We start from the raw sequence: 13528 nt of genomic DNA, 5'->3' as shown, positions 1-13528 counted from the left end.
GCTGGCACACTGTAGGTATGTGAGTAATGGTTTAACAATACCGCCACCACTGCTCATCCAAGGAAGATCACACTCGTGGCAAAATTCAGAGCATGCATGGAATCCAAGACTTTCTATGCTGAGTCCCAATGTCCTTTTATTTTCCAATTATGTTCAAAAGAGGAAACAAGTCTCAACCATGGATTTTGAAGGTCTGGCCTCCACCTCATCAAAATCAGAGGGTATATACTTGATGAAGGTTTATTAGACAATCAGTGTGTGTGTTGCATCTCAGAATGTCTTGGGAGACACTCCTTAGATAGGCTGCCCTCCCCCCATCCAGATCTCTGGGTTTGAGAGACATGAAGAACAAGTGTGTGTTGGCCATGTGAATCAGGTAGGGGCAGGGAAACATTACTAAGAGGAGAAGAATGATGCCTCGTGGCTACTCCAGCTTCAGAATTCTTTGAGAACATGAAGATGAGTGGTTTGTTGCCCCAACTGGCCAAAGAATAATTCAGAGTTTGCCCTTGGTAACCCAGAGTCTCATGGATATTTTCAAAACACCTGTCTTGAATCCCCCAACTTATATATGAAGCCATTAGGCAATTAAGCCCAGAAAGTGAGTTAGCACCATCAGCCCATCAGTGAGTAACAATAACAATATAGCTTACTGTGTGTCTAGCTTTGGGGGTTCCGCATAGGACATAGTCCATAGTCCATGGGCTCCAAGGTCAACCACATCTCATTGGAGGAACTAGGGGAATATCAAGAGAGCAAATAAATATCTTCCTTTGAGGGGCTTGGCTCTGGGCTACTTTGAAGAGCATCAGGTCAGAGAGGGCTCCTAGTAATAACGTCTATTGAGCTCACACTTAACTGGCTTTCGCTACATGCCAGGAGCGAAGTACTTTTTGTGTATTGTGTCATTTAGCCTCACGACTGCCCTAGAAGAGGTAAGTTCTATTTTTATCACCACCTCACAGGCAGAGACACAGAGAGCTTAGGCAACTGGCACAGTCCTACAGCTAGTAGGTGGCAGATCTGGAATTCAAATCCAAGTAGTCTGGTTCCAAAGCCAGTGCCCTTAGCTCCTTCACTCTACCGTCCTCCTGGAGGGGCTCAGCGAACCATTGAAGAATGAGAGATTTTAGAGAAGCAAAATACCAAGGGACACAAGCACCGCAGACCTGGGTTGGCAGTACTGGTTATGTGACTATTGACAACTTACCAAATATTTCTGAGCCTCAGTGTCCCCATCTGGTAAATGGGGATAGCACCTTCTTCGTAGAGTGGTATGATGGAGATAATATATTTAGAGAATAGAGCAAGGGATATTATTGTTAGAAATAGAGGGTGGGAAGAGGGGCACAGCCTGACCAACACCCAGCCTCAAATGAACATGAACTCCATGTATGAGTTGGAAGGATAGTGGAAATTGATAGTTGGAAGGGAAGTGGTCAAACTAGGATGCGGGATGGGTCTATCAGCTTGAGTGGGAAATAAAACCTGGCTGGGAAGTATGAGGCCAGGGTATCGAGGACTTTGAAAGCTACCATTAAATGCTCCACATCACTTCAAAACACAGGTGTGTGGATTTTGTTGATGTATGGAAATGTGTATTTGGAAAAAAAAATAGAATGCAAAATAGTAAGTACAAACGGACAGCTGTGTAAACATATTATGCTCTGTTAGGCTTAAGATCAGAAGGGCATCTGCAGTCCTATAAATATTCTAGGTCACTACTTTTAATTTATTTATTTTTCTGGAAATACCTAATGAACACCAAGAGTGAACAGGAGGCCAGGTTGAAGAATTTGGCTTTTAACTTGTGGACATACATGGGGGAGCAAGGCAGATTTGTTTTGTTTTAATTGGGATCTAATTCATAGGCAGTCGACTCATTATTTGTGGATTTGGTTATTTGCAAATTCGCCTACTTGCAAAAATTTATTTGTGAATCCAAAGCAATACTCCAGACACTTTGGACGTGTGCAGAGCTGTGAAAATTTTACGTTACCTAATGCACATGGTCCCAGCTGAGATCAAACAAGACACTTTGCCTTCATGCTTCAGCTCTCATACTGTATATAAATTGCACTTTAGTGCCATGGGTTTTTTTTGTGTGTGTGTTTATTCACTTTTTGCTGGTGATTTCACTGTTTAAAATGGGCCTCAAGCATAGTGCTCATGTGCTAACATCCCTAAGTACAAAAAGCTGTGATGAACCTTACAGAAAAAATATGTATGTTAGATAAGCTTTGTTCAGGCTTGAGTTATAGTGCTATTGACCATGGGTTCAATGTCATCGAGTAAAGAATATTATCGATTAAGGTGTCTTTAGGGGTGCCTGGGTGGCTCTGTTTTTGGTCATCTGCCTTTGGCCTAGGTCATGATTCCAGGGTCCAGGGATCGAGCCCCACATTGGTTCTCTTCTCAGCAGGTTGCCTGCTTCTCCCTCTCCCTCTGCTGCACCCCCTGCTTGTTCTCTCTCTCTCTTTCTCTCAAGTAAATAAAATATTTTTTTAATTAAAAATACAGTGTCTAAACAGAAACACACAAGACTCACCTGTATACTAAGTCCACTCTTTTAAGGGTTTATTTATTTATTTGAGGGGTGGAGCTGGGGCAGAGGGACAGGGAGAAAGAGAACCTGAAACAGGCTCCACGCCCAGCCTGGAGCTCTATCCCATCACCCTGAGATCATGACCTGAGCCGAAATCAAGAGTCAGACGCTCAACCAACTGAGCCACCCAGGCACCCTAAAATTCATCCTTTTAAATTAACCCTTTTATATTTTAGTATATTCACAAAGCTATAGAACCCTCCCCAATGCTACTGATTTTTGAGCAGTAAAATGACCTCCCAGAGCAGCAAGTTAAGAATTGTCTTTCTCGGGCAAGCCCTGGTGGCGCAGCGGTTTAGCGCCGCCTGCAGCCCGAGGTGTGATCCTGGAGACCCCGGATCGAGTCCCACATCGGGCTTCCTGCATGGTGCCTGCTTCTCCCTCTGCCTGTGTCTCTGCCTCTCTCTTCGCTCTCTCTGAATGAATAAATAAATAAATCTTTAAAAAAAAAAGAATTGTCTTTCTCTATTCCCTCTCTGCCCTCATTCAGAATGCCCAGGAAAACCATGGACTGGCTGTGCCCACCCCCTCTGTGCCAGGAGACTTTGCAGACAAAGAATTGACAGGTAAGAGGACCCTGGGCATGGGGCTTGTCCGTCTTTCTTTCTTCCTCTGGCCCACCTCCCCACCAGGGGATAAAGCTGGAGTCCCTTGGCCTTTTGGCTACTGGCTGCAGTGGGTGGGAGTTGAAGAGAGCCAAGGTTGACTAAAGTCCACTTCCAGTAGGCGAAGGATGATGAGGGGCCAAGGGCAGCATGAATCGGAGGGAAAGAACCCCTGGAGTCAGACAGACCTGGCTTTGGGTCCCAGCTCCCCCCACAGATTAGCTCTGCTTCCTTGGGCGAATCACTTAACACCTTGCACCTCTGTATCTGCAAATAAGCCACAGCCAAGACAATTCCAGTTCTAGAGGAGTGAATGAAGTATGGGATGGGACATTAGTCACTTCTTGCTCTGCTCAAAACCTGTCAGTGACTTCCCGTGTCGCGCAAAGAAAAGGTTCTTGCTGGGACTTCCAGAATCCGGCCTCCCCTGTCCTCACCTCCTGCTTTCTTTCTCTGTCTCCCACTGTCTGCTGTCCTGGTCTCCTTGTTGCCTTTCAACACCAGGCGCCTTTCCACCCGAAGGTCTTTGCACTGCCATTCGCTGTGCCTCGGCTGCTCTTCCCCTGTACCTAGGGACAGCTCTCTCCCTCCCTCACTGCCCCTCTGCTCAGATGTCACCTTCTCAGTGAGGCTTCTCTGACCACTCTATTCAAATCGTATCCCCAGCGCTCCTCCTGGGTGTTTTCCACCTACTACTTGTCATCTAATGTGGTAATAGTTTACTGATGTGTTATGTTTGCTATGTGTCTCATTGTCCCATTAAAACGTAACCTCCAGGGGGGCCAGTATTTTGACTATTTTTGTTTTGTTTTCACTGCTGTGTCACAGCTCCTAACACGTGCTTAATGAATGTTAGTTTTTTCTCCTCCCCACCCTCAGTATGTCTTTTGTCTTGAAGTCAGACAGCTGGGAGGAGCCTTCAGAGCAGCACGTTCCCAAGGTTTGTCATGCTCTGTGCTAGAAACTGAGAGGAGGCGAAGCAAAGGCCAGGTGCCCTTAAGAGAGAAGTAACCAGGGCATCCCTGTGGTCAGCAGACTCTGGAGAGTCGAGGGGCCAGGGCCCAGCCCCAAGAAGGGAGGGGTGCAAGCTGCTGGGGCCAGGGGTGCTGGCATCTCTCTAATGCCTGGGTAGTTCAGGTCACCTTCTTTCTACATACCCTCATTCCATCTCATAGTCCAGAAGCTGATCCAGGAGCTCTCTGTGAGGTGGGAAGCTGGAATCTTTGGAGTTGCTCGCGTATATTGCTCCCTCCTGCGCATCTTTCACCCAAACTTCCTACTGAGAAGGTCTCCTGGAGCCTGCCCCTGATCCATGACTTCTCATTTTCCCCCTCATTTTCCCCATCTGACAGTCTGAAAAGTTAAGTGCAGGTGGTAGGAATCAAAGTGGTCACTGTTCATGAAGTGCCCACTCTGGGCCTAGCACCATGGTAAGCCCTTTATGTGTATTTACATGAATTCTCTTATGAATCCTCACCACGGCTTTATGTGGTAAGCACTGACGTCATGCTCATTTTGTAGATGACAAAACGGAGGCTCAGAAAGGTTAATTGGTGTGTCCAAGGTCACGCATTGGGTTAAGTGAGAGAGCTGGGATTTGAACCCCAGCCTTTCTGGCTTTGTATCAGCTAGGGCCCCTGTAAGAAACAACTGGCACACTCAAAGGGCATCACCAAAGCATTTAATAAAGGGATGATATACACGAGTGTGAACAGAGTTCGAGGACTGAAGAGGATGGTGATACCTCCATCCAGAGGCCGAAGGAGCAGTAGGGAGCTACTCCTGTATCTGAGCTGTGGGACGGTGGCTAAGTTGATGGAAGAGCAGCCCTTGCTAACTGTGGGCCCATCAAGAAGGCAGCGAGGACCGATGCCCTGGCCTCTCTGCCCCCACCCTCTGATCTGCCAGCAGCTCCCATCGGCTCAATCCCTCTGTAGGCAGAGAATAAGGGAGTCCTGGCACACAGCAGGGCAGAGAAGAGTGAAGCAAACAGAATATTCAGTCTGGGCTCCAGAGGCTGTGCCCAGCATAGTCAGCCCCCCCGCCCCAGAAGGGAGAGGCTCACTCCCAGTACAGCTCAGGAGACTGGAGACATCCCTCCAGGTCAGGAGGAAAGGCATGAAACTGGCCAGTTATTCTCTTGGGCGCCGCCCTATGCTGTGCACACAGAGATGGGCCAGGCTGGTTGCTTCACTGTGCCCTCTTCTTTGCTTCTCCCTTCTTTCAGGTACCAGCTCATTAGTCAACGGCAACCTCCGACTGTACAGCTCTGTGGGTGACCTAAGACCTGGGCATTATGGGCAGGATCCACTCATCCCCCCACCACCCCCAGGCCCAGCCCCGGGGCCACCCCCAGACACTTGGCAACCTCGAGAGGAGTCCCCACCACCTCCACCTCCCATGGCTCCCCCACCACCTCCCCTGCTGCTGGAACCCCCACCCCCACCCAGTATGGCCCCACCTCCGCCCCCAGTATTAGGGGTCCCAGCCCCCCTCTCCACCCTTTCCTCCCCATCCACACCTACCCCTCCGGACTTCATTCCTCCTGCCCCACCCTTGGCCTCTGTAGCCCCACCCCCACCCCCTTTGCCAGCCCCAGCACCCCCAGCATCTCCTCATACAACAGGGACTCGCCTCTTTCCCCCTGGGGGTGTCACCAAGTGGAAATCGGAGGTAGCACTGAATGTCAGGCTGCCAGAGACCCCCCAAACCAGCCCCCCGCCGAGCCCAGCTGAGCCAAAGGGGAGCCTTCTGGGACCTAAGCCGGACTCCCACCTTACTTTCCCCCGCTCACTCAAAGTGCCTCCCCCAACCCCAGTCAGGACTTCATCCATCCCAGCTCAGGAAGCACAGGGAACTCCTCCAGAGGAAGAAGTGGCCACCAAGAAAGCCCCCAATCGACTCCCACTGCCTCCCACCTTCCACATCCGCCCCGCGTCCCAGGTCTACCCGAACAGGGCCCCTGAGCCAGACCACCCAGGGGAGCAGTGCACTGCAGCCCCAGGCAGCCCCAGGCTGGGCCAGGCCCAGTCCTGGACGAAGGAACATGCAGAGACTCCACCACTGGCCCCTCCCCTCCCACCTCCTGCACCCCCGCAACCTCCCCCAGCACCGCCACTGCCCCCAGCTGCCCCTCCTTTACCTTCTGCTGAGAAGGCAGCTCCTCTACCTTCTGGGTTTACAAAAAGCCGCAAACCCAGCTCCCCTGCTCCCAAACCCAAACCTAACCCCCCCAGCCCAGAGGACACAGCCTCCTCAGCGCCTGTGGACTGGCGGGATCCCAGCCAGATGGAAAAGCTTCGGAGTGAGCTCGCGGCCTATCTCTGTGGCTCCAGGAGGGAGGACCGACCCCTCAGTCACAAGGCAGGCCCAACAGCGGCCTTTCAGGAGAAGGAGGGCAAGAACGGCCCCAGCCTGCCAGAGAAGGAGGTTCCTCCAAGCCTGCCAGAGAAGGGGGTCCTCCCAAGCGCTCCTGAGAAGAGTCCCTGCAGCCTGCCAGAGAAGGGGGCTGCCACCAGCCTGACCCTCCCCCCCGTGGACTACATCCCCCAAGACCCCCTGACTCCCAGTGTCCGGCAGATCCGGAGTGAGCTGGAGGCCCGGCTTGCCTCATCAGCAGAGAAGGAAGCCAAGCCCAGCATCGGGTCTCTGCCTCCCAAACCTCGACTGGAAGGGGGAAGAATCTTTGAAAACAGGGGTGATAATGGGAAATTCTCTAAGCCTGTGGCTAAGAATTTGCCACCGCAATCCACCACCCCTCTGCCAACCACACCACTTCAGTCCAAGGCCACACCTGGGCCAGCCTTACCACCCAAGCCCGCGCCTGGACCAGCCGCACCACCCAAGCCCACGCCTGGACCAGCTGCACCACCCAAGCCCACGCCTGGGCCTGCCCTCCCATCCGCAGCCACAGCGGTACCCACCACATCATCCCAGCTGATAGAGAAGAACCTAGTCCCAGGTGGTCAGTGGGAGAAGCTGAAACCTCAAGAACTTAGGGAGCCTCTCCAGATAGAGGCAGAAGGGCGCCCCACAGAGGCCAGTAAGCCTCCTATGCTGGGAACCCACCCATCTCCAGCCCTCCCACCAAAGAGATCCCCTGGCAGAGAAGAGGTGACATTTCTCTACAAGCTCCATCGCAACCAGAGAAGCCCCAGAGAAGAGGCTGTTATGGGGTTGGCACCGCCGGCCACAGGTTCAGCTGTAGGGTCGGGAGACCCTGCCGAGGTGAAGGAGCCCCAGCGGCAGCCAGCCAACACCCCCGCCTCGGCCCAGCCTGCTGATGACGTCCTCAGACATCCGGTGACCGGGGAGCTGGTGCAGCCAGGCTCCCCGATGGCTCTGCTCCTTGCAGCCAGGCAGAGGGCGCAGAAGGGGAGGCCGGGAGGGCTTGCCCTGGGCCGGTCCGCCCTGCCAGGGAGCCTCCGTGACCACAGCAGCCAGCCCCAAGCAGGCTCGGACAGCATCTTCCATACGGAGGGCCAGCCCAACTCTTTCACCGTGGTCCCCAAGCTACCCAAGGAGGCGGAGAAGGACCCCCAGCTGCCCGCCGGACTCAGTCAGTGGAAGCCCCAGCCCCGAGGAGCCCCCGAGGCCAGGGAGCCAAGCCTCAGGCACAACGGGGCAAAGGCAGAGCCCCAGGCCCCTGCGGCCTGGGAGGGGCCGGCGTCCTCCAACCCGTCCCAGGGCCGCCTGCTGCCCAAATCCTTCTCGTCCCCTCCTTCTCCTTCCTGCAAGAGGGACGACGACGACGACGACGACGACGACGACGAGGGCGGGGAGTTCCACTTTGAGGTCATCCCGCCGCCGCCCGAGTTCAGCAACGACCCCGAGCCCCCGGCCCCGGCCCCGGCCCCCCCGCACCTGGGGCGCCGGGCGTCCCCTCCCCGGAACACCTTCGCGGCCGTGGAGCAGGCCTGGGCGCCTCGCGGCTTCTCGCGCCTCCCCGGGGGCCCGGAGCGCCGCTCGGGCGGGGGCGGGTCGCTCATCAAGAAGCGCCTGTACGTGGGGGAGCCCCCCCGCAGCCCCGGACAGCCCCGCGGCGGCCCCGGCCGCAGCCTCAGCTCGCCCAGCTGCTTCGGGCCGCCCGGGGGCCCCGACCTGCGGCGCGTCCGCGCGCCCCCCGGAGGCCTGCACGCGCGGAGGCTGTCGGCGGAGGGCGCGGCCCGCGGGGAGGCCAGGGTCAAGGCGCCCGGCGGCGGAGGCGACTACCGCCTCGGGCCCGCGGCCGGCAGGTGAGCAGGGGGCGGGGCGAGGAACGCGGGGGGGCGGGGGGCGGAGGAGCCCGCCGGGCCGGGCCGGGGCCCCGCGGGGACATTCTCTGGGTTTTCTCTCCTCCCGCTCTCTGGGCAGAGAAGGCACGCGAGGCGCGTTACCTCCAGAGGGCTCTGTTGGCGCTTCCAGAACCCGCTTCCTTATTTCCCAGCATCTCCCTTACCCTCTTTCCCCCCCTCCTGCTTTCTCCACCAGCCCCCCCTCTTTCTGCGCTCTCTTTCCCACGCTCTAGAGACTCAGGGCTTCAGGCTAAGAGTGCTGTGGTGTCTGCAGGGGGATCTGAGTGGGCCTTGCGAATGGGGATTCCCATCCGTCCAGAGAAGGATCCCGAGCAGCGGGGTATTAGGCCCTGTTCTGTGGCCAGCCAAGCCCAGATGGGAGGAGGAGCCCTGGGTCTGCGGAAACAATACTGGTTGACTGGGGTCCCACCCTGTCCACACCGGCTTGTACGGGCAGATACCACAGGGCTCAGCCCGTATCTTCTCCACTTGTGCCCTGAGGGAGGTGGGAGGGCTATTGGTGAACTGGCCGCAAATATTAACCTCACCTCTCTCCTGCTTCTGCCCCATCCCAGGTCTCCCCACGGCACCCCCCACTACGGAAGTCCCATTAACACATTCACCGTGAGGCCTGGGACCCGCCATCCCATCTCCTACGTGTACTCTGGGAACCACCGGAAACCCCCATCCTGAGCCCAGGGTGCTGTTCTCAGCTCTACTCCGAGGGGGTCAGATCTGGGCACTCGTTTTTTTCTTTTGTGGGGGTGGGAGGGAGGAGGCAGGTGTTAGGCACCCTGACTTAAACATGGAGGAGTCTTTGTTACCCAAATACAGGCAGATGATGAGTGAGAAACAGTGGAAAGGTCAAGAGTGGGCTTCTGTTTCCCAAAGCGCTGGTGTGGCTGTGGACTGTCTGCACGTTGGGATGGGCCTGGGAAGGTGGGAGGAACTTTTAAGGAAGGGCCTGGAGCCTGAGTTTTCCCTACCTGGGACTGTTAACTTTAGCAAGACTTACTTAGAGCAGTTTTATAAGCGTGGCCCACGGGCAAGTTCTAGAAGCAAGGGGCAGGGCTCTAACTGTGAATGGGAATCCATCTCCATGGCTGTGATTGTTGGTCTGGTGCCCCCAGAGGGCTGAGGCCCAGCTCCATCTGGGTAGAGGTGCAGGGCACTATAGATTGATCTCTTTAGCCAGCCTGCCATTTGCCACCCCAAGAGATGATTCCTGGAGTCCCTAGCATAGAAGCCACATTGAGATGGGATTAGGAATGTTCACATACAACATGTGGAGAAGGTACTGGGGCAGAGTTCTTTGCATTGGCCAAGGGTGAGGTTAGGGGGCTGGGGGACTCATTGGCTCTGGCCCTGGTGCTTAGCTACCTTAGCTGCCAGGAAGCCTAGGGAAAGAAGACTTGGCCAGTGTGGGATGGAAGACAGAGGATAAAGCCTTGTTTTCCTTCTCAGATCCGAGCAGCCATGATTTTGGGGATTGGGTGCAACGAGCCAGAGGGCGTGGGGGCTTGACACCAAAGGTCTAACATAGCCAGAACCCATTTGGGATTTGGTGGTGGCAGCAAACCCAACCACCCTTCCCAATCCCAACACTACAGGTCCCCAGTATTATTGAGGCTTTAAAATGCATAGTAGGGATGCTTGAAGGCAGAGAGAGCTGGTGGAGATGGGCACTGAGATCCAAGGGGTGTTTGCTGCAATGGGGAGTGCGTTTTGGGAAGTCTAGAGTGTGAGGACTGGGCTTGTTCAGATCAGGGGAGACCAATCAGTAGGATGACCATTTGTCCTTTGCCCAGGCAGTGTGGGTTCATGCCTGTTTTCCAGTGACTTAGACCCCCATCCACTTTCAAAAGAAGCCCTAGTTTGGATGATATATGTTCCCCACACATACCAGGAGACAATAGTCCTCTATCTGTCTTCCCTGTCTTCAGGCTTTGATGGGCCTAATTCCTGGGACCAGGATGAGGCAGGCTGGTAAGGAGGAAGGGCAGGGAGGGGCCCACCTGAGGAGCAGGGTGGTAGGAGCAGCCAGGAAGCAGTGCCTTTGGGGGGCAAGATGTTGAACCTTTATGACTCGAGGTAACCAGCCACACACAGTACCAGGTTGTGGGGACAGCAGGTGAGCCATTTCAGGGAAGGAGAGTGCTAAGTACCCTGATGGGGCAGGATCTGGTTACCTGTGTTCAAGAAGCGAACTCCACCCCAACACTAGCACTGGCCCTATGTATATGTATGTATTTTCCCTGTACAATGTTTTATAAAAGAGTTCGCTAATTTATCTGCTGTATAAGGTTCAAGAGGAGTGGGGTGTGGACTCCCAGCTGTATATTGCTCTGGAGGGAGGGGAAGGACTGGCTGTCACTTGACTTGGAAAATAAACAGGCCAGTTTGGACTGGCCTCAGCTCTGTGGCTGTGGATTGATGACTCGGAGCTCCTTTGGGGTGAATGAGAGGTTGGAAGAGCTCGGCTGGGGAAGGCTGAGCACAGGGTGGTGGCTAAACCCGTGAGCCACTTTGCTGGACCCACACTTCCACTTCTGACCCTTAGGTTCTCTCGGTCTTTAAATCCTTCAAGGGGAAAAAGCAGAGCTAAAGTCAGGTGATAGCAAACTGTGTCCTTAAGTGAGTCTCTTTGACTCTGAACCTCAGTTTCTTCTGTATAGTGGGCATGATAATAATGCCTCCCTAAGGGTTCCCTGGGTGGCGCAGTGGTTTAGCGTCTGCCTTTGGCCCAGGGCGCGATCCTGGAGACCCGGGATCGAGTCCCACGTCGGGCTCCCGGTGCATGGAGCCTGCTTCTCCCTCTGCCTGTGTCTCTGCCTCTCTCTCTCTCTCACTGTGTGCCTATCATAAATAAATTTAAAAAAATTAAAAAAAAATAATGCCTCCCTAATAAGGCTGCTGTGAAGATCAGAGGCAGGCATGTGGTCATTAACAAGTATTTGAAAAACAAACAAACAAGTATTTGAGAGATGACTGGTGGTAGGCTGTGTGTTTAGTATGGACATACATGACTCCCGCTCATGGCAAGTCTAGTGGAGGAGAGAGGGGAGAACAAGAACACTCAGAAAAAGAACATGCGTGATAGTAAGTGATGGGAAGGAAAGAAACAGGGAGCGTGAGAATTACTGGAGGGTGGGGGAGAGGAGAGGATTATTTGAACCAGGTGGTCAGGGAAGGCCTCTTGAAGTGGCAACATTTATGCCAGTTCCGTCAAAGCATCCAGCCAGTGGCTGTTCAGTAGTTGCTCAATAAATTGCATTTTTGGCTTATGACTACCTTAAGTTGCATGGGGCCTTTCACAGGTTTCCGTAAAGCTTTGACATGGTATCTTTAACTTTTCCAGAAGAGGAATCTGAGAACCAGAGAGGTCATCTCAAGACAGTGTCAAGGAGACAGTTTTATTTCCTCCTCTGAGTCTTCTCAGGGGCAGGGAAGGGGAGGGAGACCAGGAGGATGACTCACTTATTCAGCAGCATGTGCTTCCAGGAGGGGCCTCCTGGGCCTTCCCTAGCCTGGGGCTTCACACTTCTCCCCTCCCCTTATCCTGGTAACACAGAGGACAGGCTCCTGACTCCCAGTAGGACACGGGCTCTGCCTCTTGACTACTCACCCCTTCCTGATCTCCCTAACTTTTTGCTCCCCTCATCTGACATGGAAGGAGCCGTAGGGAGCAGGTGGAGGGTGGGAGGCTGGGGTCCCACCTGAGCAAGTGCCTCTGACAAACTGTGCAATCATGGGTCTCCAGTAACTCATCTGAAATGTGACAGGGACAGATTGTGCTGTGTGTGGGTCTTACACTTGTAGGGTCCCAGACCTCTTTAAAAAGCGCTGATGGGGGAGAGAAAAAAATAAATAGATAAATAAAATTTAAAAACTACTGAGAGCTACACATCCTCACCCCAGAGAGATGCCCCCTACATGCATTTTTACACATTATTTCAGGCAGTCTATAAATTCCCTCCAAATAGGGCTCCATGGACTTCACGTTGAAAATTCTCAATGCGGGGCACCTGGGTGGCTCAGTGGTTGAGCATCTGCCTTCAGCTCAGGTCAGGATCTTGGGATCGAGTCCCGTATCAGGCTTCCAGTGGCTTCCAGAAGCCTGCTTCTCCCTCTGCCTATGTTTCTGCCTCTCTGTGTGTGTCTTTCATGAATAAGTAAATAAAATATAAAAAAAAGAAAAGAAAAGGAAGAAGAAAATTCTCGATGCGACATTGATCATGGAAACCAGCAACACTTGACCTTGACAGTTTGGAAAGCTCACTGGTTCTCTGTTTATTCACGACAATCCTCTGAAACCAGGTGGCCTAATTCCATTTTGTTGGTGAGAAGCTTAAGGTTCTAGGAAGAAAAGTGAGTTGCTCAGAATAGCCCACCTGCCTCCAAAGTGCAAACCTCATTACAACTGCCTCCCTTCTAGCTGTATCCACTCACCCATTCTTCCCAAACTTTATATCTTTCTAGCAGAGCATGGGTTGGGGGCCTAAGGGGGGGGGGTGCAGGTACTCTGGTGCCAGAAAAGCTTAATTGGCTTGGGTGGCATGTGTTCCTGGATCAGGCTGGCTGCACCTTGGTTTCTGGAATCTCCCAGCGGCTCCCTGGGTGTGGCTCAAGCCCCAGTGGCCAGAACGCCACCTCTCCTGTGAGGCCAGGCCAGGTCCAAAGCAGCAGCGAGGCAGCGCCCAGGGCAGGCTGTGCTGGAAGCCTGGGGCCTGCAGTCAGCGGTACGTGAAAGCCCTATCTTCTTCGATGGAGCATAGCTGTTACGTAGGGGAGAGGCTTCTCTCGCTCCCAGTGAGCCTTGCACTCCCTTCTGTGGGAAGCTGTAGGATGGCGGTGACTTGGGACAGCGGGTGTGGGAGGGAGGCTACCTCAGTGCCGAGCAGTCAGGCAGGCCTGCCCTTGCCTGCTCATCCCACCTGCCTACCCGCAGCAGCCCATGGCCTCCTTCATTGCCTCTCAAAGGCAATGCTGGTGTCCCATCATTAGCTGCCCAGGTCAGGTGGCCACTGACACCAGGCAGAGAACCT

General features: G+C 54.0%; 1 protein-coding gene across 1 annotated transcript in view; it reads left to right on the top strand.

Moving 5' to 3' along the window:
- CUNH6orf132 (chromosome unknown C6orf132 homolog) overlaps positions 1-10913 on the top strand; it is a 33399-nt gene extending 22486 nt beyond the window's left edge. Inside the window, exons 3-5 of the mRNA XM_055330729.1 lie at positions 3096-3171; positions 5438-8444; positions 9059-10913. Coding sequence (XP_055186704.1) covers positions 3096-3171; positions 5438-8444; positions 9059-9176 — 3201 coding nt within the window. The 3' untranslated portion in view covers positions 9177-10913. The remainder of the gene's footprint in view (positions 1-3095; positions 3172-5437; positions 8445-9058) is intronic.
- The last annotated feature ends 2615 nt before the right edge of the window (positions 10914-13528 follow it).

This window comes from Nyctereutes procyonoides, unplaced genomic scaffold (assembly GCF_905146905.1).
Source record: "Nyctereutes procyonoides isolate TBG_1078 unplaced genomic scaffold, NYPRO_anot_genome, whole genome shotgun sequence".
In the NCBI taxonomy this organism is placed as follows: domain Eukaryota; kingdom Metazoa; phylum Chordata; class Mammalia; order Carnivora; family Canidae; genus Nyctereutes; species Nyctereutes procyonoides.
Note: the sequence above shows the minus strand (reverse complement) of the source record. Positions and strands in the feature narration are given on the sequence as shown.